Consider the following 24,198-nt stretch of genomic DNA (forward strand, 5'->3'; position numbering starts at 1 on the left):
GAAGGGAAGGCTTTCCCACCATCAGAATACACTGATCAGTGTTGGCTGCTATCGCCTGCAGTGCTGATCAAGCAGAAAAATACAGACAGGCTAGTTGTACAGAAGTCGATCAGTAGACAACCAGCCTGCCTATATATGGATCAAAATGTGGCCGGTCACTGCTCAACCAGTCCAATTTATTCCTGAAACCATACACCCATATTCTATGGTGGGAACGCAGCAACATCCACATCTAGCGGCTATGTTGATAAAATAGAACAATATATTTCTGATGAGGCAATTACCCAAAAAGGTCTGTAGATATAAATAACAGCGATCCACGAATAAATGTAAAGTGAAGCAACAAATACAGATCACATAAAAAACACACTGGAAAATCTAGTGTTATTTAAGAGCTATAATAACATATTTCTATACATTTATATTATATAATACACCAACACTCTTCATAGATGATGTCTCCGCTAGTCATAAGTCTCTTGACAGAACAACTGATAAAAGTCTTTTCTTGGAAGAGTCCATGTTGCAGGTATGCTCATTGGTCAATCAGTGGTTCTATAAAATGTCCGTGATGCAGCAGCGCCACCTTGTGGCACAAATCCACTATCGCAAATAATAGTCTATGACGGCAGAAAAAGCAGCAAATCCTCCACATCCAATAGCACCAGCTTTCAGGCCAGCTGTAAGAGAACACAATACCATTATTATTATATAAAGAATTAGGAATCAGGCCTACTTAACTTTATTTTTGACTAAGAGACAGGCAGAACTAATTGTTAAAAATGGATGAAGAATTTACTGGTGTTTAGAATTGTGTTTTGGGTATGTCAATAGCATAAGATATCTAAATCTGTCATTTCAGCCTCTCAGCACTATTTATAAGGTCATTACTCAGCTCTCGGTCATACCCTCCACCAATGCAGAAGCAGCATAACCTTATGGTGTCCATAGACTAGACGAAAAAGCTCTTGAAAAGCCGTCATTCACAGTTTGTTTTTCGTCCAGCTAATGGGCACAAATCAAAAATCTGTTGTGACATTTTTGAGCCAAAAAGAAAAAAAAAAAAAGTCATTGATATTGTTCAAAATTCGGTCATTACATGATGGCACTATCGCTTGCTCTTACTGCTGCGTGTTTGTTTTTCGAAAACGTGTTCGAACGATTTTTCAACTGGTGTACGGCTAGCATTAGATACTCAACAGAACCGGGTTAAATAATGATGCAGGAAACGACGCTTAGCAGTCCTGAAAAAACAGTAGACAAAGCACACTGTGGTCCTCACTTTACCCTTGTCCCCAGATAAATAAAAAAAAAAAAAAAAAAATAGAAGAAAAAAGTAGGCCCCTTTGTTTTTTTTGTTTTTTTTTTTTAGTTATAAAGATTACATGCTATCATCATCTGTCAATTATTTCCCTTCTGGAAACGTTATTTGCCATGCTTTGTCCCAGAACCTGCTATGTTATTCCCCTTTGTCTAAACAGCTGGGAAGGCTTGGTGTCCCTTTGTTACAATTGTTCTGTGAAGTTAAACAGGTGAGCCTGCCACATACAACTCTACCTACAAGCTAACTTCATAGTATTATACAAACAGTAGGAACACAGAACTAGAGCAAGCCTTACAGTGTATCAAAACCCAAAAGCGAAATTGTAATATATATATAGCACCTTACCAAGCCAGCGATGTGGCAGCTGCATTAGTTTTCATTTTGTTCAAGCATTTTTTTCCCTTTATTTTCACCCTGATACACACTTCCTGTCCTAGAATGTACTCCATCTACAAAGGGGAGGGTTGTCACCCTAGGGGTGCTCTCCTGGTTTGATCTACAAGCACCTCCACCTCTCCACTGCATAGTTGACAGAAGATAGCTAGCAAGGCATAGAACATTGTTCAACCCTGTTCACAGGAAGTTATAGCAAGTTAAAGCGGAAGTAAAGTAAAAAAAATCTTTTTTTTAAAATGGGTCCCACGGCAGCCTTAAGCCATATTGTACTAGTGTGCACTGCATACTGGTACATTATGACAGACTTGCCTACAAACGTAGCCCTCCAGTGCTGCACTCTCACTGCTCTCCCTGGTCCTGGCAGTCTTCATCTTCGCCCAGTCTTTCTTCCAGGTTTGCGATCTTAGGCCGCTTGATTGGCTGTGGCGGGGCAAAGTCACTTCCGCGCATGCACACGGGAGTCACATCACAGCGGCACTAAGAGCGGCCCATAAATGTTGTCTTAGCTGCGCATGCACGGTTCTGATCACATTACTCGCCGACAGGCAGGGGGGAGATTTATGACAGAAGAGACCTTTAGGCCTCATGTACACTGCTGCTGGTAAAACGGACATTTAGGAGCAGTTGGGCATTTTTTTCAATTGCTCCTGAGCTCTCCTCTACAGGTGATACTCGAAAAATTTGAATAGCATGCAAAAGTTAATTTTAAGTTGAAACTTAAGAGGTGAAACTAATATATGAGATAGTTCAAGCCACGATTTGTCATAATTTGGATGATTATGGCTTATAGCTCATGAAAACCCCAAATTCACAATCTCAGAAAATTAGAATATTACATGCAATCAATAAAACAAGGATTGTACATAGAACAATATGGGACCTCTGAAAAGTATAAGCATGCATATGTACTCAGTACTTGGTTTGGTTTTGCAGCAATTACTGCCTCAATGCAGCGTGGCATGGAAGCTATCAGCCTGTGGCACTGCTGAGGTGTTATTGAAGACCAGGATGCTTCAATAGCGGCCTTCAGCTCTTCTGCATTGTTCAGTCTCATGTCTCATCTTTCTCTTGGCAATGCCCCATAGATTCTCTATGGGGTTCAGGTCAGGCGAGTTTGCTGGCCAATCAAGCACAGTAATCCCACGGTCATTGAACCAGGTTTTGGTGCTTTTGGCAGTGTGGGCAGGTGCCAAGTCCTGCTGGAAAATTAAGTCAGCATCCCCATAGAGCTTGTCTGTGGAAGGAAGCATTAAGTGCTCCAAAATCTCCTGGTAGAGGGCTGCGTTGATGAAGCACAGTTAATGAAGCACAGTGGACCAACACCAGCAGAAGACATGGCTCCCCAAATCAACACAAACTGTGGAAACTTCACACTGGACTTCGAGCGTCTTACAGTGTGTGCCTCTCTATTCTACCTCCATACTCTGGGTCCTTGGTTTCCAAATGAGATGCAAAATTTGCTCTCATCAGAAAAGAGGACTTTGGACCACTGAGCAACAGACCAGGTCTGTTTTTCTTTAGCCCAGGTAAGATGCTTCTGACATTGTTTGTTGTTCAGGAGTGGCTTGACAAGAGGAATACAAGATTTGAAGCCATGTCCAGGATCTGTCTGTGTGTGGTGGCTCTTGATGCACTGACTACAGCCTCAGTCCACTCCTTGTGAAAGTCCCCAAGACTTTTGAATGGCCTTTTCCTGACAATCCTCTCCAGGCTTTGGTCATCCCTGCTGCTTGTGTACCCTTTTCTTCCACACTTTTCCCTTCCACATAACTTTCTATTAATGTGCTTTGATAAAGCACTTTGGGAACTTTGGGTTCAGACGCTGAGTATAGAGGCATTTCAAGCGCCAAACGCTAATAAACGTGGCTAAACATGGTAAGTTGCGTTTAGCCACGTTTCGTTTACAGGCGTTTTTCATTTTTGGCCATTTAAAAAAAAAAAAAAAAAAACGATTCTAACCGCAAACGCAGCAAAACGCCGTTAAACGTAGCATGGAAATGCGGCAGAATGGACATTTTAAACGTGGATTACTATCTGTCAAGTTAAATAGTTTAGAAGAGGTTGTAAAAACGTCCTGCGTACATGAAGCCCTAAGGTCTCTTATGGTTATAAAAACTTTGCCCATCAGCGATTTTTACAAAAAAATGACTTAACTACCACTTTAAAGCAGAGTTCCATCCAAAAGTGGAACTTACGCCCATTGTACTCCTCCCCCCCCCTCTGGTGGCACATTTGGGCGGACAAACAGCATACCTGTCTTTCACAGGTATGCTTTCCCCACTTCCGGGAGCCTCAGCTGCAGGTATTGACGTCAAGGCTGGGGCTCCCTCCTCCTCCCCCAGTCGCCGGGCTAGTAGGAGAGAGGAGTGGAGCCTCGTGCATGTGCAGTAGGGTTCCGTAATAGGGGGGATTATCTGACAGTAGGCAGGGGCCAAATCCAGCATTTTGCAGCCTAGGGATTAGGGTACGAGAAAGCCAAATAGAATCTATCTGTGACATGGTAGAGTGGGAGCTGGAAAAGATAGAGTAAGCCCGACATTTAGGATATGTGTGTCGCCAAATATCAACCAAGTTAAAGCTCATCATTGGGCATGTTAAAAACTGGTGTCTCAGTCTAGGTGTTTGTGATCCCAGGCCCATGCAGTCCAGATAGAGATTGGCCACCACGTTGAAGTCCCCAAACCAGATAGCCGGTATGGAAGAATGTTTGGCCATGAATGAGAATCCCTCACTGAGAATAGTAGAGTCATATGGGGGACCAACATACCACGCCAGGATTAACAACTCATTACCCGCCATCTTGGCCTGCAAAAAAAACATATCTACCTTGGGGGTCCAACACCACTGACTGAAGCGCAAAAGGACAATGATTTGGCAACAAGCACTGAGACACCCCTGGAATATGTAGTATGAGTGGCGTGGAATGCCCAACAAATCCAGGGGCGCCGCAGCGCCCCCGCTTTAAACATCCCTGTACATAGGTCTCAACTGAGACTATCACATCCGCCCATTGGTCCTTAAGAAAGGACAGGGCTGTGGTGCGTTTCAGTTTGTCTCGTAGGCCACAGACATTCCACGTTACAAATTTCAACCTAGCCATAAGGAGACCACAGAACAATGGAGAGGCCTAGAGATACTGGAGGCCCTTATATAAAGCGGTAGTGATGAAATGCATTCAGAAGTATAGCATACAATCAGCATGTAAATGGGTAGCAACATACTTATGGTCAAACATATAGAGTAAACATAGAAATTGATCACCAGAAAAATTAATAAGAACACCCTAACCCTCCCAACTCTACACATTCCCCAACTTGTGCAAGCATTAGTTCCAAGAAGAAAACCCAAAATAGTGCAGAATCATAGTAAACACCAGTATGGCGCCCAAAGCGGACAGGCCACCATCTGGGGCAGTAGACTTGAGATAGAAAAAATAAAAAGAAGGGGGATATTTCTTTCAGCTTAGCCTCCGGGGGGGGGTGTGAAAATCCTCTAAATAATAGTGCACACAGCAGGACTCCGGCAGTACGTCATCCGTGGTCAAAAGAGGAGATGGAAAAATTGACCACAAATCTGCTCAGAGTCCGCAGGTGGCAATAGGGTATGATATAGTTCCATATTAGGTAGGGTTTGTATCCCGGGTGTTAGACTGCCTAGTGGCAATAAAGAGAGGGGTGCACTAACCAAGCAAGATAACTAAACATGTGCTGAAATAAACGGTCATAACATGAGTGCACAGCCCTCTGCAAAACCTGGAGCCAAAGTAATAGTCAAAGTAGGATGGTGGGCAAAATCCTTCAATGTAGGGGAGACAGTATCCAAACAGGGGCCCACACAGTACTCACAGCTCAAACAGGGTTCAGCCGATTTAGCCAGGCAGCGTCAGCCTCAGGCTCCTCAAAGTGGACACGATCTTCACCAACTACACGGAGGCGGGCAGGGAACAACATCACGTTCTTCAAGTGGCGGAGTCGCAGGCGCCTCTTGATGTCTTCAGTGGAGGTCCAGAGGCTGCGTTGCCTCTGGCCCTCTGCCGAAAAGTCTGGAAATGCCATGACCTGGTGGATATGTAGGGGTATATTACCTTTCTCTCTGGCTAGGCGGAGGATGGCGTTGAGCTCTTTGTAATTAAGAAATTTTGAGATGAAGACCTGCGGCAGCGCTCCCAGAGGTGGTCTCTTGGCAGGCATCCGGTGTGCACGCTCCACCATGAAGGACTGTGAGAAGGCCTCACGTCCATAGGATGTAATAAGTAGCTCCTCGAAGAATGTAGCAGGGTTGTTGCCTTCTGTGCCTTCAGAAAGGCCTATGAAGAGCAAGTTGTTCCTCCGCATGCGGTTCTCGAGGTCGTCTTGCTTCTGCTGGAGTTGAGCAATGAGGCGGTTTGCCTGGTCAGAGGACTCCTGCAGAGGGGGGAGAGCATCTTCTACAAGGCCTAAGCGGTGCTCCGATTCCCTGACTCTCTCGCAATTGCTGCATATCTTGGCGTAGTAGACATATATCCACCTTCACCTCCTCTATTCTGGTGGTAAGAGGTTTGGTGGGTAGCGATCGCTTCCAGGATCTTGGTCTTGTCAGCAGCACGGGAGGCAGCCGAGGAGGACGGGGAGCTGCCATCTTTGGCCTGAGACTGTCCGTCCTGGTGACAGAATTTCTCTAGTTTAGCTGCAGTGTCAGCCGTTCTGTATGGTGGGGACATGTCTCCACAGTATACTGGGACTTCTGAGGCAGATTACTGGGCGGGTAGCTCAAGTATGTATTCTTAACTTAAAGCAGAAGTAAACTCATCCATAAAACAGCTTCATTTCCGGCACGTGCCGGAAATGTAACACTACCATTGGTTGTGCTCTCAACCAAACTGTCAAACCATCCAATGGCTGGTGTCATAACTGATCACATGTGCAGCATCATGGCAGTTGTAGATTAAACAGAGGCAAAGATGGCAGCTTCCTTGGCTGAAAACGATAGGAGGGTTTACTTACACTTTAACAATGTACCTTCTGTTACTCTCTGCCTCCTCCAAATATCCAAATTCCTTTGTTTTTGCTGCTGTGATTTGACTTCCTGTTAAAGGGCGGCTACGTCTTTTTCCCCCAGGGTTACACTGTCCATAGGAACGTAGCCACCCTCACTTGCTCCCTCCCGTGATGGATTAGGGACTATGTGATGTGTAGTGTGCATAGAGCAGTGTACATGACCGCAACTAACATGCACTGCTCATTCCAAACTAACAGAATGGAGAGGAGAAGGAGAATTTTGGGAACACATGGAGGACATTACAAGGAGGCTGAAAAAAACAGCAAGAAACTATTTCATGAAAAATAGATTGCAGGGTCATTAAGTAGTGGATGTATATGAATTATTTTTGGAAAATAAGGATATAGTTCGGTGTCACTTTAAGGCATAAGTTAAAGTTCTCATGCCCCACAGACAATCATCACTCACCTCTGAAGCCAATTGCACCCCCTGTTATACAGCCACTGATCACACTGTTCTTCCAGTCAGATTTCCCACGATACTAAAATGAAAAAAAGAAGAACCATAATATACTGTAAAACATTTGTAAACAGGATATCAACACTGAGACTTGAGAAAGTGACACAAGGTACAGGTACAGAAAGTTAAATATGAGACCGTTAGGTCCCCAAATACAGCAATCAAAACTCCCACCGATGAGAAACGTGTCGCGATAGGCCGTTACTGAAGACATCACGCTAGCTTAGCCTTTACCCATGGCGTTCCTTTCTCATGAGCTGACAGTCTGCTAGTCTTTGATTCGTTTGTGCCCGTTTACAACCTTTCAAGGTACTTCTTACATATTTTAAATAAAAGGACCTAAATGTTAGCAGGCTTCACTATGCTTGATTATTTTTTTTTTATTCCTGATCCATTTGGAGCTGCTGCTGAGCAGCCACCACCCATCTCGGATGCCGGGTTATTTTGTGCTTTAATGACCATTATAATTTATGGTCCACGCTATCTGGTAAGAAGCGTATGCTAATTGTTTGTGCTTGATTTCATCAATTAACGTTACTTACACACCTTTTTGCACTTTATGGACACACTTGTTTATTATTGAAAGGACTTTTTCATTGAAAGGACTTGTGTTCACCTAACACTGGATTTTGCACCGATTTCATCATATCACGTTCATATGATTGCTGTTTTTACATTTTTTGTGTTATATTTTGCTCATATTTTTTTTCACTGCATGTTTAATTGTTTTCATGCCACATCATTTACCATATGATTATTCATGATTATATCAAGATTTAGTGCCGCTTCTTATTTATATTGTATATGTAATACCAGTGGCATTAATCTGCTGTGTAACTCACTGCTGGAGACATATCTTATGTCATGGGAATAAAAGTGTTAAAATAAGGGGACAGCTGCAAGAGAAAGCCATTTGATATCTTATGCAAGATTCCTAATGGCCCATACACACGATCAGAAAATCGTACGAAATACCAATTTTGAACCGATCATACGATAATCTGATCGTTAGTACCCAGTTTTCAATAGCTGATCATGAAAGTTCATCCGATATTATCCGATGGTGCAAGCACAAAAATTTTCCTCATACAATACCAGATCGTACGATTTTCATTTAATCAGTACAGTTTTCATCCGAAAATACAATACAAATACACAACACATCACTTCCGATTTTTTATTCTCTTGTAGGAAAATTTTCGTAACTTTAGTAAACTCTTGAGTTTCGATCTGCGATTAGCATGCAAAAAAAAAAAAAAAAAAACGATAATTTGTTCAATAATCTCATTATGTGGCATGGTCTCACAGTGCTGAGTGTGAATCACAAGACTGGCTGAGAACAACAAACATGCAAATATATATAGTTGCTGCTGTGTATTTAACAAACCGAATTATCAGTCAGTGCAGCCACTATGTGATTACCCCTTACACCACAAAAATCATCAAACATATAAAACAGAAGTATGAAATTGTGTATAAATCAATAATTAAACATGAAGTTGCTGCAAGCACCATAAAGTGGTTTCACTCTACCACTCCGTAAATAATGCAGCAAAAGAGCATGCGTAACCTACAAACCTTTACTATAAAATAATAATAAAGCCCAAAATAGTAAGATCTTCCACCAAATTATCCACGTGTCCCAATAGCTCCATGCGCCAATATCTTCTATAACTGATCAGTAGTGCTAATCATTCATACACCTCCCATGAACAATATATGCTCACCTCCAGTGTAGACCCTGATGGCTAGTCAAGGGTCACATGCGCTTTTGCCCCCTTCATGGGCTGCAAATAGGACACCTCTAAATTCACTCCACCACAGATAGCTTCCACTGTGCCATGGATCCTCCACTCACATAAGATCTGTTATTTCATTCATGAAAAAAGATTAGGGACTGATAGTGTACTTTGTGACACTTCTGGTTCAGGAGCCGGCCACGATGTCACTTCCTGTTCACTTGGGGTTGCCGTAGTAATGGGTGTAACATGTATAGGCATACTGTGGGGTCAGTCGGTGGCCATCTTGATGTCGTAGTGGAGGTGGTGGGACAGAGAACTGCCTGTGTTTGATATGGGCTGTACATCTTGTGAGTGTCCTTTTAAATAATAAATAAATGTTTTTACTGTATGGAGAGCACTATTCTTCTTTCATTTATGAAATAAAACATCTTATGTGAGTGGAGGATCCATGGCACAGTGGGAGCCTATCTGTGGTGGAGTGAATTTGGAGCCGTCCAAAGCGCATTTGACCCTTGACTAGCCATGAGGGTTTAGTCTGGAGGTGAGCATACAGTGCCTTGCAAAAGTATTCGCCCCCTTGGCTTTTTACCTATTTTGTTACATTACAACATTACAGCCCTTCGTTCAATGTTTTTTTAATCTGAATTATATGTGATGGATCAGAACACAATAGTCTAAGTTGGGGAAGTAAAATTAGACAAATATATATATATACACACAACTATTTTTCAGAAATAAAAAAATGATAATTGGCATGTGCGTATGTATTCACCCCCTTTGTTATGAAGCCCATAAAAAGCTCTGATGCAACCAATTACCTTCAGAAGTCACATAATTAGTGAAATGATGTCCACCTGTGTGCAATCTAAGTGTCACATGATCTGTCATTACATATACACACCTTTTTGAAAGGCCACAGAGGCTGCAACACCTAAGCAAGAGGCACCACTAACCAAACACTGCCATGAAGACCAAGGAACTCTCCAAACAAATAAGGGACAATGTTGTTGAGAAGTACAAGTCAGGGTTAGGTTATAAAAAAAAAAAAATATCCAAATCTTTGATGATCCCTAGGAGCACCATCAAATCTATCATAACCAAATGGAAAGAACATGGCACAACAACAAACCTGCCAAGAGACGGCCGCACACCAAAACTTACGGACCGGGCAAGGAGGGCATTAATCAGAGGCAGCATAGAGACTTAAGGTAACCCTGGAGGAGCTGCAAAGTTCCACAGCAGAGACTGGAGTATCTGTACATAGGATGACAATAAGCCGTACGCTCCATAGAGTTGGGCTTTATGGCAGAGTGGCCAGAAGAAAGCCATTACTTTCAGCAAAAAACAAAATGGCACATTTTGAGTTTGCGAAAAGGCATGTGGGAGACTCCCAAAATGTATGGAGGAAGGCGTTCTGGTCTGATGAGACTAAAATTTAACTTTTTGGCCATCAAAGAAAACGCTATGTCTGGCGCAAACCTAACACATCACATCACCCAAAGAACACCATCCCCGCAGTGAAACATGGTGGTGGCAGCATCATGCTGTGGGGATGTTTTTTTAGCAGTCGGGACTGGGATACTGGTCAGAGTTGATGGTAAATACAAGGATATTGATATATGAATAGTTGAATAGTTATGAAAATGGACTTTTTCTGTTATTTTGTCCTATTTGTTGTTTGCGTCATAATAATAAAAAAAAAACAAAAAAAAAAAACACACATCTTCAAAGTTGTGGGCATGTTCTGTAATTCCTCAAACAATCCATGTTAATTCCAGGTTGTGAGGCAACAAAAACTCAAAAAATGCCAAGGGGGTGAATACTTTTTCAAAGCACTGTATCTTGTTAATGGGAGGTGTATGAATGAGTAGCACTAGTGATCAGCTATAGAAGATATTGGCGCAAGGAGATAATGGGACACGTGGATAATTTGGTGGAAGATCTTAGGATTTTGGACTTTATTATTATTTTATAGTGAAGGTTTGTGGGTTGCGCGGCATCTTTTGCTGCATCCGTTGTGTATTTAGCCGTCTGCCAGCTTTAAAGGATCCCCTTACTAAGAGAAATATGAAGCCTGCGATTGATGACCTCCTTTTGAACATTGCTAAACTGCAAGACGGTTTAGTACTTTGAGACCCAAATAAGCATGTAGACTGGGAGAGTCAAAATGAAGTTAGAACTCCTTATCTGCATAACTATTTCCAGTTCAACACACAGAAAGTATTGAAGACACTGGACTGACATGACCGCCAGGGAAAGGCAGCAGTAGCAGCCTTCATATTTCTTCAGTACAGGTTTCCCGCTGCACAGAAAGTGCTCATTTACACTACCAATCGACCTCTGAAGAGCAATCCATGGTGGGTATTTTTTTAAGAGGCGGTTTGACAGGCAGTGAAGTGTTACGTAGATTCCTCACTGCCTGTTTTAACCTCTAAAAGCCCATGCCACAGCCCTAAACGCAATGGGGGGGACATTTTCACTGAGCAGTGATCTGTATACCCCTATGTGGCTGCGGGCCGTAAAAATGCAGCTCGACTGCCTGTTTTTTATTTTTATTGCACCCCAACCACAAACTTAGCCAAAGACATTCAATCTCTATGGTAAGGCTTCATTCTAGACATCCTTAGGCATCCATTAAACTCCCATCAGTGTAAACTAAGCAGTGAAATTTCCAGCCTGCCAAAATGTACAATAGGCTGCAAGGATGAAGCAATTTGTATTTATATACAGTATATTGAATAGACTAGCAATGTACAATTATTTTATTACAAATAACGGCCCTCTAGTTAAGCAAATTGGATATCCATTCTTAATCCATTGTCAAGCTATATGATCCAAACGCAATAAGAATAATGTAGAGTGGTGATAGTGGGATGTGTCATTGTCCTCAGTGTGTGGGCAGAGCGGAGCTTTGTGTCAGGATGTAGAATGACACGATTTCTACAGACGAATAATGCCTGGGATCACCGTGTTCTTCGGCTCAGTTTGGAAACTGCTAAAAATATCAGCAGCACAAACTCAGCCCCCACATTGCGTTATGACTTCTATTCAGCTCATTGTGTGCATCCATATGACTGCTGGGGGGGATGTGAGCTCGGGATTCACTGTACAACAAACAGGGCAATCACTGGAGGGGAGAAATCAGCAGCCCGAAAAGATTAAATAACGTGTTAACCCTTTCATGCCCACAGGTTATGGATGCCCAGCTCCAAATTTAGCAGATGCAATATCAGGGTGGATTTGATTTAATTCAACTCGATTTAAATCATAATTTTTAAAGAGCAACTGTCACCTCTGTCCCACAGCAGCTCCTCCTCTGACCCGCTGTTGACTCATCGACAGTCCCATTCACTTTAATGGGATGGCTGGTGATGCAGCAGTGACACAACAAGGTGAGGGACGTGGCGGCAGAAGGTGAGTGGATACCAGGCGCTGCCATGACAGGTGCTCTTTAAGCCTGGTTTCACACATGTGCGGTGCGAATTGAAGCTCAGGTTTCACTGGGGAGATAACAATCTCCTGTTCAATGGATTCATTGCGTTTTTGCTCAGGATTAGAGAGCAGGGAGAGGGGGAGGGAGGGGGGGGGAGGGGGGGGAGGTGTAGTGAGGAGTAAGAGAAAATCCATGTTCAGAACGCAATGCATCTGCGAATCAGATGCGTTCCCATAGGAGATAATAGGTTTGTAGTTCGCACCGCAATGCCCAAAAAACGCACACGTTTTTTGTGCAATGCGCAGTGCGAATGCAACGCACATATGTGAACCAGATACATTCATATGAATGTATTTTAAAATGTCCTGCGATTTAGATGCGGTGTAAGCCGCATCTAATTCGCATAGGTGTGAACCCGGGCTAAATGTAAGGACTTATTCTTGCTGGTAGTTAGAATCTTTAATATTTGCAAACAAAATGAAGGTTTCCTATTTAGAATAATAAGCTGTCATGTTAATAAAACAGCAATATCAGAACTGATTCAATCATAGTTTGTGGCGTACATAGTTTTTAAAAACAATAGTATAAAAGGAATATTTGTGAACTTTGTTTTATCTCATAGTCACTGTGAAATATTTAGAATGTAACAATGCAGTGCATGTTATCTCCGCTTGGATTCATTAAATGAATTTACCAAAAATGTAAATATTGCAGAATATACAGCCTCATACTATATAACTAAGCTCCATTTCATGCTGCATAAACTAAATTATTAATGAATCTTAAATAGAAAACTATCTTTAGATAGATTTTTACCCCAAAAGCATTTAATTAAAATAAAAAAATAAAATTGATTTAAATAAAAAAAAAAAAAAAATTAGGCATCAGCATCCCCCTTATACTTTCCTGAGCCCTTCATTAGATGCAGTGCTGTACACATCTGCAGCGGTTCTCTCCCCTCACTTCCAGGTCTCACTGGCTTTGCTGGGGCACTGGGAGCCATTGGCAGTCAATCAAGCGGCTTCCCATGGGGGAACTGGACAGAAGAAGGGTCCAGGTGCACCGGTGGGGGGCCCGAGAAGAGGAGGTTCGGGCCACTCTGCAATTCTAGGCAAGTATAAACATGTTTCTTAATTTTTATTTTTTTACCTTTAGCATTTGCCTAATGGCACACCGCATGCACTGGAAATCACACCTGCACTGCACTTGTGGTTCCTGTTGTGAGCTTGCGGCTTCTAAAATGCTGCAGGAACCTTTTCCCTGCATTTCAGGAGGCACAGCAGCTCTTTTAAATGAATGGGCTGCCATTCCCCTGCAAAACGCGGCTCACAGAACCGCATATGTGTGAACCTAGCCTAAATGGGACCATACCTGCTTTAAAGCAGGGTCATCAAAACGCAGGAAAAAGTGACCTGAGAGGCATAAAAGTGGTTTATACTTTACAGATGACTTCCCAGATTCATTTTTCCTGCCAAACACAGTGTGAATGAGGCCCAACTCTGACTAGTTTATCTACATAAGGATTTACAGTAGAAGACTATTTGGTACAATGCTTTAATAAAAATGCAGCACAGATTTCCTATTGTAGGTAGACAAATAGACACAAAATAAATAAATAAATAGAATATATTATGAGGTACTCCAAATCCTGAAAACAATTCTAAGAACGAAAAAGGTGCTAGCAAAAAAATGTAGTCTTAACACAGCAGAGCTGTAAAAAAAGACATCCATCCTCCTAGGACTCCTAGAACAAACCCGAGGCATGCTAGTAGTGGGTAGGGGGTTACAGGTTGTTTGCCAGTGTCCAGTCCTCCTGTAGACGGCAGTTTAATATAAAAGACTTCCTGTGTCCCCCAATGGACAAGTAAAAAAAGCCTTTTTGTTGTTTTAGTGTTCAGACACGCTGAGCAACCATATCAGCAGCACTGTCCACATACATGACAATGTACTGGATTCTTCCATTGGTGCCAGGAACCCAATACCATGTTTCTCATGAAAACAGCTGTAGTCCCGAAAGATTTTCCACACTAACAGCACAACCCAAAGGAAACATTGTATATTGGGTTGATCAGCATCACGTCTTCTGTATAAAATCCTGGCTAGATTTACAAAAAGATTAAATGAAAAATGTACCAATCTGCATCCAAACCAAACATAAACATATGATTATTATAGTCCTTTTTGTGACGGACACCCACATTGAGGCGGATTTACAAAAGTCGCGGATTACTGTATGTTCACATAATAAATCATGTGAAGATTCAGTACAATTTTCCAATCATGCGAAAAGTAAATTCCAGATTATATGTCTGCACATGATTAAGGCTGGGTTCACACCTATGCGAATTGGATGTGGATTTTCCAATTCGCATAGCAGGAGAATGTGACCGGCTCTCTATGGTTGACATATCTGCGTTGCGGAGCGCACTGCACAGAAACACTGTGCGTCTTTGGCTCTGTTTCAGGGCTGAATTCAGGCAAAGATTCAGCCCCGATTCATCCCTGAAACAGAGACGCACAGAGTTCCTGTGCGATCTGCAGTCGGTTCCAGTGTGCACCAAGCCTTAAAGTACATGTAAAACACTCACCTTGTAACACAGCCCATTCAGTTTAAAATTAAAAAAAAGAAAAAAAAGGCAAAAACATTTGTGTATAAATATAAAAATGATAAATACCCCATTTTCAGCTGGATAACAATATTAGAGAGCTGGGTGAGGAGAAACAGCAGAACACTGGTCTTCCCAGTGAATGACTGTGCGGGGGCGGGTCAGGTGTCAGGACAAGTCTGATCATTTAGGCTTGGTTCACACTTGGGCGATGCGGGAACCCTGCGAATACACTGCGAGTTCCCGCATCGCACCCGAATCACACAACAGTTCACACTGCCATATGCGAACTGCCGGAAGTGTCAATACATTGTGAATGACACCCCCATTTCAGCTCACATATCGCACTGCGAACCGACAGTTCGAACATGAATCTGATTCTGGTGCGGACCAAAAAAAAAGGGTCCTGTGCAAGTTTGGTCTGAATGCGATATCAGCCATACTATCTGTATGGCTGAAATCTCATCGCACGGACACCGCATGTGATTTGCACTACAGTGCAGAGCGCGCTGGTGTGAACCGGCACTTAGAGAGAGCAGAGAGTTCTTAGCATAGCTAGAGAACTGACCACACTATACTCGCATGCCTAGTTTTTGAAAGGAGAGCTGAGGGACTAGCGGGAACACCAGGGATTTCACACAAGGGAATACAAAGAACAGGAGACTCTCTCATACAAGTACATGGTACAGCAGACACATATCAGGAATATGAAATGTTGGGTTTACATATTCATATATAACTGGAAGTGTTAAAACAAGTCAGAAATATACCTACCGATTCCACTAGACACTCCGTGCAGGAGAACATGGCACCCACTATTGCAAAGTTTTTGGCGTAGGACATTCCCCTCTGTCCCATGTCTTTCAACACCTCTTTAGCAGTAGGTGTACGATAAGGATCCTTAGGATCAAAACCCACGTTGGTGTCAATGCCGGCAGTGAACACGCCAAAGGCGCCACCCAGGACAAAACCTTAAAAAAAAAAAAAAAAAGGAGGAAGCATAAGGGACATTTTCTCTACTGGGACTGAATGAGGCACACTTACAAGGACTGTATATAGGTGTGGGCAAATTCAATCCGCAACCTCATCTCTGCTGCCAGTTTTGAATCTCTACTATGGGCACACCTTAAAGTGGTTTTAAAGGCTCAAGGTTTGTTTTACCTTCATGCATTCTATGGAAGGTAAAAAACCTTCTGTGTGCAGTGACCCCCACAGCCCCCTTAAAACTCACCTGAGCCCCCTCAATCCAGCAATTTGCACGAGAGCTGACCTTTTCCCCAGTTCCTCATTGGCTGAGACAGCAGTGGGCGCCATTGGCCCTGCTACTGCCAATCACAGCCATTGAGCCAATGAAAAGAGTGCGGGGGGCGAGCCACCGCTGTGTCTTACAGATGCATAGAGTGGGGCTCGGAAGCGAGCATGCACCAGTGCCCCTATAGTAAACGGCTTGCTATTTGGGGCACTGGCTGAAAAGGAGGAGCCAGGAGCGTTGGTGGGGGACCCAAAAAGAGGAGGATCGGGGCTGCTCTGTGCAAAACCATTACACAGAGCAGGTAAGTAGGACATGTTTGTTTTTTTTTTAATTAACCTTTATTGTCACTTTAATTATCTTGGGGACATACCCTTCCAAGGTCAACAATATATCCAAGAATCAGCCACCAATTGATTTAACCACTTCAGCCCCGGAAGGATTTACCCCCTTCCTGACCAGAGCACTTTTTGCGATTCGGCACTGCGCCGCTTTAACTGACAATTGCGCGGTCGTGCAACATTGTACCCAAACAAAATTCACGTCTTTTTTTCCGCACAAATAGAGCTTTATTTTAGTGGTATTTGATCGCCTCTGTGGTTTTTATTTTTTGCGCTATAAACAAAAAAAAAAAAAAAAGGAGTGACAATTTTGAAAAAAAATGCATTATTTTTTACTTTTTGCTATAATAAATATCACCCAAAAATATATAAAAAAAAAACTATTTTTTTCCTCACTTTAGGCCGATGTGTATTCTTCTACATATTTTTGGTAAAAAAAAAATTGCAATAAGCGTATATTGATTGGTTTGCGCAAAAGTTATAGCGTCTACAAAATAGGGGATAGATTTATAGCATTTTTATTATTTTTTTCTTTTTTTTACTAGTAATGGTGGCTATCTGCAATTTTTATCATGACTGCGGCATTATGGCGGACAAATCGGACAATTTTGACAAATTTTGGGGACCAATGGCATTAATACAGTGATCAATGCTATAAAATTGCATTGATTACTGTAAAAATGTCACTGGCAGTGAAGAGGTTAACACTAGGGGGTGCTCGAGGGGTTAACCATGTTCCCTGGGGGGTGATTCTAACTGAAGGGGGAGGGGACTGACTGGAGGAAGTGACTGATTGTGGTTCCTAGCTAATAGGAACACACGATCTGTCACTCCTGTCAGAACAGAACAGGGAAGTGTGTGTTTACACACACTCGCCCCTGTTCTGTCTCTCTTGCTTACGATCGCTCGTGGCCAGCGGTCATCCCGATCGTCGGCACCCCCGCTATGCAGCGGGCGCATGCCTGCTATCCCGACCCCTAGAGCCGACGTATAGCTATGACGGCTCGCGCAGGGGAGCCAACCTGCCGCAGTATAACTGCGGCGGTTGGTAGGGTAACGGTTAAAGTGGAATAAAAATAAATAAAACCATCACCCCATGTTTCCGTCACTTTAAGAATGAAGAAAGCCAGGTTACCAGCTTATTGGCCTAAACTCCTCTCTATGTCGGTAGCGCTCACATCGGAGGTGTGTCTTTTGGTTTTATTAGATGAAGAGCAATGGACTCGTCACCTTAGAACGATTCTGTGTGAATCCTTATTTTTGGTCCGGAAACAGATAGAAATTAAATGGATTCAACCCTCTCCCCTCTTTAACACAATGGCTGAATGTAGTTAAACAAATATTACCTTACATGAAAGTTTTATATGAACACCGGGGATGTCCACAAAAATATAATAAAGTATGGAATTGTTTGGTGCTCCTCAGATCTCACCATTGTTAATGACTAATGTGTGTATGGTCTTAGCGTGCTTTGGCCCCAAACGGTTGACTATATTCAATTTAAATATCTTTACAAGTCATCTTATTGTATAAGTTGTTCATGTGCTGTAAACGTTTGTTGTCTTTTGTTTTTGTGCATTGATCACTTATTTTAGAAGATTGTACACATTCTGGTTTGTAACCGGATTATTCAGAATTTCATACTTATTATTTTGTTTTACTTTTGCAATAAAAAGTATTTTTTTTTTTTTTTTAAATGAAGAAAACTACCTGTTAACCACTTGGCACTTAAACCCCCTTCCTAACCAGACCAATTTTCAGCTTTCGGTGCTCTCACATTTTGAATAACAATTACAGTCATGCAACACCCATTAGAAATTTTTGTCCTTTTTTCACACAAATAGAACTTTCTTTTGGTGGTATTTAATCGCTGCTGGTTTTTTTATTTTTTTGCACTATAAAAGAAAACTGAAAATTCTGTAAAAAAAAAAAAAAAAAAAGCATTTTTCTTCGTTTCGGTTAAAAAAATTTTGCAAATTAGTACATTTTCTTCATAAATTTTGGCCAAAATTTATACTGCTACATATTTAAAAACCCAAATTGGTGTATATTATTTGGTCTTTGTGAAAGTTATAGAGTCCACAAGCTATGGCGCCAATCTCTGAAAATTGATCACACATCTCATTTCTAACAAGCCAGGAAAGTACAAATACCCCCCAAATTACCCCTTTTTGGAAAGTAGGCATTCCAATGTATTTAGTAAGAGGCATGGTGAGTTTTTTGAAGTTGTAATTTTTTCCCACAATTCTTTGCAAAATCAAAATTTTTTTCTTTTTATTTTTTTTCTCCACAAAACGGTTATATTAGCAGGTTATTTCTCACACATAGCATATGCATACCACAAATTACACCCCAAAACACATTCTGCTACTCCTCTCGAGTATGGTGATACCACATGTGTGAGACTTTTACACAGCATGGCCACATACAGAGGCCCAACATGCAGGGAGCACCTTCAGGCGTTCTAGGAGCATAAATTACACATCTAATTTCCTGACTACCTCTTGCACTTTTGAAGGCCCTGGAGCACCAGGACAATGGAAACGCCTCAAAAATCACCCCATTTTGGAAAGCTAACACCCCAACGTATAATCCATGAGGCATAATGAGTCTTTTGAACATGTCATTTTTTTTGTCCATTTATACAATATTTCTAACACACAGCATGTACATACCAAAAATTATACCCTAAAATACATTCTGCTACACCTCCTGAGTATGGTGATGCCACATTTGGGAGACTTTTCTACAGCCTGGCCACATACAGAGGCCCAACATGCAGGGAGCACCGTCAGGTGTTCTAGGGGCATAAATTTCTCAAATTTAATTTGCCTACCAATTACCCTTTTGTGAGGCACTGTAGTGGCATGGATGAGGCTGCAATGTGGCATGGATGAGCATGAATGGGGATGGATGAGCCATAAATGTGGATGGCTGAGTACGGCTGAGTATGGATGGGGTGGCTAAGCATGGATGGATGAGTATTGCCGAGTATGGATGGATGAGCATGGATGGATGAGTATTGCTGAGTATGGATGGCTGAGCATGGATGGATGGATGAGTATGACAGAGGGATGACTGAGCATGGATGGATGGATGAGGCTGCAATGGGCACAAAGCAGCGCTGTGGGCACTACAGATCCAGCCCACAGCGCTGTTGTAACCAATCTCTCCCCTCTCCGCTCACACTGTACCGATCGTTAAAGAGGGGAGAGAGATCACGTGGTAAACGGCCGCGCGATTCTGGGAGGACGTCAATGTATGCCCTCCCAGGGTTATCGAGTCGCGCTGTAGCCGTCATTCACCTATAGTGCGGTTAATCTGGCATAAAACCCAGCCCTCCGTGCCGTTTCTTCACTAGCAAGTGCCGCGACCGACAGCTCCCTCGCGCATGCATGGGAGGGATGTCACACGACTCCAGCCAGTCACAGAGTCGGAGTCCACGGCCCCTGGAAGGAAGAGGGGCGAAGATGGATATGGCCACAAGAGAGGACAGTGCGGGCTTCGTTTGCAGGTAAGTGCCACATACTGGGCTGGTATGCGATGCATACCAGCCCATTATGCTTTTACTTTGAATGGGGGAAAAAAAAGAGGAAGTAAAACCCATCAGGGTTTGCTTCCTCTTTAATGGTTTCCTGGCAGATCAATGGGAATTATTTCTGCAACTGCAGTGCTGTGAAGACAGAACACCTCCCTAATGGGGTAACAGGTAGGAATAAAAAGCTGGCAGAAATTGTATCTCATTTCCTCACTTGTCTGGAATTAGACTGTAAGTGAATGATAAATAATAAAATTGAGTACAGCTAAACTATTGACTGATTTGACTCACTTTATTACAAGTGCACACCAGTTTACTGCCACATAAAATGCTTTCTAAATGTCATAAGAAAATATGATTTTCATATTCTCCAATATAAAGCCCTACTGAACAGGATGCACCATGTAAATAAACGGCAGTACTGGGTACGGGTAGTGGAGAAGCTCAGCAGATGGAGAATAGGAAGGCGAGAGCTTTTATTGGCGAGTTTACAAGTGCAGGGAGCATCTTCATCAACATTCAGTTCAAACAAATGAAATGGGATCTCTTCCCTTTCATTACTGACACAAGACCTGTGCTGAGGAAAGTGGAACCCTATCTTTGTGACACTGTAAAAGAGAAGAATTATATATATATATATATATATATATATATATAGATAGATAGATAGATAGATAGATAGATAGATAGATAGATAGATAGATAGATAGATAGATAGATAGATAGATAGAGAGATATGTCACATAGGTCAATGTAGAGGTCAGCAGGTAAAAGAGGTCAACAGGGCAGTGATTTTACCCATATGCACAGAAGGGACATGGTGGTGATAATCCCCGCTAGCCCTCCTCCCCTGTCCCATCCCATCTGTCGTCAGGCACATGGCTTCTCTGCATCATTCTGAAAGTGGGGGAGGAACACCAATGTCTCCGTCTTACCAATGGAGGCTCAGCAAGATGGGAACTTAACTCATGCGGGATTGGACATGAGTCCAAACCAGCCACAGCTTTCCCACCAGGAAGTTGTCAAAGCAGACAGCCATTCATAGACAGGGAACAACTCTGCCACCTGTGATTGGCTATCAGCTTTGATAGATTCCTGGCAGGATAAGAACACCATAGAGGATCCCTGGCAGAATTAAATCTATTGGGCATTATTGGGTTCAAAAAACAAAAGGTTGTCTAAGTATGGGATGACTGATATTCCTTTCAGTCTCAGGGGGGGCCAGTGCCTCCTCCAGGATTTTTACGAAAATCCCCTCAAAACGTGCAACGAAGGGAGGGGCGAGAGAGGAGGCAGACAAGCAGTGTTTCCCCTTTTGGGTGGAGCTCCGCTTTAAGGAGATTTTTCCTCTTCTAAAACTTCTGGTCATCTGTAAGTGAAATTGTCCCAATGGGGACAAAAGCCTGCAAAAAAAAACCAGATGCGCTTACCCTTCCCACACCACTAAATAAAATAGATTTTTCCATGGGTTTCCCCCCCCCCCCCCCAAATCTCTGAAAATCTCTGAATGAGGAGAGCAGGAGGTAATGAACTACAACACTTCTGATTGCCAGCAAAGACATCTAATGGATCCTGGTGGGACAGGGACGGGTCTCCTGGCGGGACTGGAGCTGGGGACAGGGTCGGGTCGCTTGGAGGGGGCGGAGACAGGGACGGGTCGCCTGGCGGGACCGGGGACAGGGACGGGTCACCTGGCGGGACCGGGGACAGGGACGGGTCACCTGGCGGGACCGGGGACAGGGACGGGTCACCTGGCGGGACCGGGGACAGGGACGGGTCACCTGGTGGTAGGGTTGCCACCTTTTCTTCAAGTCAATCCCGAACACTTTAGTGGCGCACAGTATTTTTTTTTTTAATAGTATAAACTATACATATATTTTGCAATTAAATGACATTTCTAATCATATGAGGTTAATCACAACAGTCTCCCTTTACATCAGAGTCCACACAGTTCCCCTTTTACATCTAAATCCACAGAGTTTCCTTACACTGTAAGGAAAGAACTGATGTAAGGGAGAACTCTGGGGACTCTAACATAAGGGATGCTCTGGGAACCCTGATTTAAGGGGGAACACTGAGTACTCTGATGCACAGTGAGGACTATGATGTAAGGGGGAACACTGTGGCCTCTGGTGTAAAGGGGAACTGTGATATAAGGGGTGCTCTGAGAACCCTGATTTACCTTAGTGTACTCACTCAGAGGCAGGAGAGAGAAGGGGGGAGACTTCAGTCACAGACAGGGATGGATGGTGAGCTCACTCACCACTTGGCAGTCAGCTCCTCTCATCCAGATGTATCTGAGGCTGCTAGACTTCAAATTTCCGACCCCCACTTCCCTTTTCTGAGGCACAGCACCGGGGATTGCAGTGTGAGCAGGCACAGAGGGGCAGAGGCTGGAGGAGGAGGAGCAGATCGAGCCCTCTCTCCTCTCCCATCTGTATGTGGGGGGATTGTTAGTGCTGGCTTTGGGCAGTGTGAAAGAGAATGTAATAGACACTCTCACTTTAGACAACTGCAGCCAGCAACCCTGCTGGGAGGCCACAGTCAGGTCTGAATAATGTGTCCGGGTTTCAGGCAGTTTGAAACCTGGACACATGATTCCAAACCTGAACTGTCCGGGTGAATCCCGAACAGGTGGCAATCCTACCTGGCAGGACCGGGGACAGGGACAGGTCACGGAGAGATGTCCCCCGTCTATCCTCCCTGGGGGTGTGTGTGGGGGTGGTAGTTCAGCCCTGTCAGTAATGAGGGATGATTGCAGTCCCTAGGAGCACCCCCGGCCCCTCACACTCACCCCCCACACAGGCCAGGGCCGCTTTGAAGGCACAGGACTCCATCACCCGCTCCATCATCTTCTGCTCATCGGATTTGATGGGTGTGAGGACCCCTCCGAGACCCCCAGGGATCATCTCCTTCGGTCTCCTCTTCTCTCCCACAAGGTGCTCCAATATCATACTGTATTGCAAAGTGCCATCCCCAGGGGGTATATGGGGGGACTGGACACCGATCCCGGGGGTCATCATGGAGCTTCCACCGGGCGCCGCCATGACACTCCCACGTGACTGATTCCGCCCCGCACTTTCCACACAGCGAGCCAAAGTCAGGAAATCACTGGAACCGGGTGATAGAGCATAGAACGTGGCGGATAGTGTTCTCCGGTCTGTACGGTCTACAGATGATTTTTTCCTCAGGACTGGGTGTACGGGAGACCGGAAAACAGAGGAGCCTTCTCAGTGAGAGTGACAGATTCGCCTCAATGTGTGACAGCGGTCAGGTGTTCCATCAGAATGCCGCTGTTTCGTCAGAATATGTAACGGAAGTGACGTTTCGACGCCGCCATCTTGCTACACCCCGCACTCGTCCACAGTAAGGATAGAGTAAGAAAGCGGAAAGATGTAAAAAAGAGAGATGATAAAAAAAAAAGATAGAGGATAAAAAGAGAGTGGATAAAAAAGATGATAATAGAAAGATAAAAATAGACAGTTTTTTTGTTCTTTTTGAGTTGTGTTTTCTGTAAAACTTTATATAAACACCTTTTAAAAAAAAAAAAAAATTATTGTAGGGTGTACTCCAGGTGCCAGCAGAAGTGTGGCAGTCAGTCAGCACATTGCTGGGCACCCCCCCCCCCCGCTCCCTCTTTCCATACAGGATGCAGGGATCCCGCACAGCGACCCCCGCTCTCCTAACATGAATGACACTTCCTGCACACTCCCCCAACCTTCTGAGGGAACACACAGCCTGTTTGGTAATCTCCCAAAGCCGCTGAAGTGAGGCCGGACATTTTAGTTAGCCTTAAGCACACCCAAGCCAAGCACCCACCTGGCGACACCCCTGCCGGGGACAGACTTGGACTGGGGACAGTGTCCTCAGTCCGGGGGACTGTCCCTGGAAACATCTATTCACCCTAACATAAAGACACACACAGGTACTCCCATATCTGTATGCATCCAGGGTTGTCACTTGCCCACTATTTTCCTAGTCAGGGTCTCACGCTCTCATTCTAATAATATAAAGCATTTAATATACTGCAGCTTACCAATCCTTGAAGCCCATCTCTGGGAAAAGTCTTCCCT

General features: G+C 43.5%; 1 protein-coding gene across 1 annotated transcript; it reads right to left on the reverse strand.

Annotated features, from left to right (window-relative positions):
* Positions 1–382: 382 nt before the first annotated feature.
* On the reverse strand, positions 383–23,410 carry TIMM22 (translocase of inner mitochondrial membrane 22). Its single transcript, XM_073616873.1, has 4 exons — positions 22,920–23,410; positions 15,772–15,968; positions 7,166–7,238; positions 383–680 (listed from the first exon to the last, which is right to left on the reverse strand). Exons 1-4 carry the CDS (start codon positions 23,170–23,172, stop codon positions 604–606), a joined length of 600 nt encoding a protein of 199 aa, XP_073472974.1. The 5' UTR covers positions 23,173–23,410; the 3' UTR covers positions 383–603.
* Positions 23,411–24,198: the final 788 nt, after the last annotated feature.

The sequence above is a fragment of the Aquarana catesbeiana genome, linkage group LG02, assembly GCF_042186555.1.
Source record: "Aquarana catesbeiana isolate 2022-GZ linkage group LG02, ASM4218655v1, whole genome shotgun sequence".
NCBI lineage: Eukaryota > Metazoa > Chordata > Amphibia > Anura > Ranidae > Aquarana > Aquarana catesbeiana.

Bases quoted from the DNA above. Each gene is read 5' to 3' on its own strand.
- TIMM22 (XM_073616873.1), bottom strand. From the start codon at position 23,172: ATGGCGGCGCCCGGTGGAAGCTCCATGATGACCCCCGGGATCGGTGTC. The intron at 7,239-15,771 runs GTAGGTATATTT...TTTTCATTTTAG, and splicing joins CGGAGTGTCTAGTGGAATCG to TATCGTGGGAAATCTGACTG. The intron at 681-7,165 runs GTGAGTGATGAT...GTTCTCTTACAG, and splicing joins GGGTGCAATTGGCTTCAGAG to CTGGCCTGAAAGCTGGTGCT.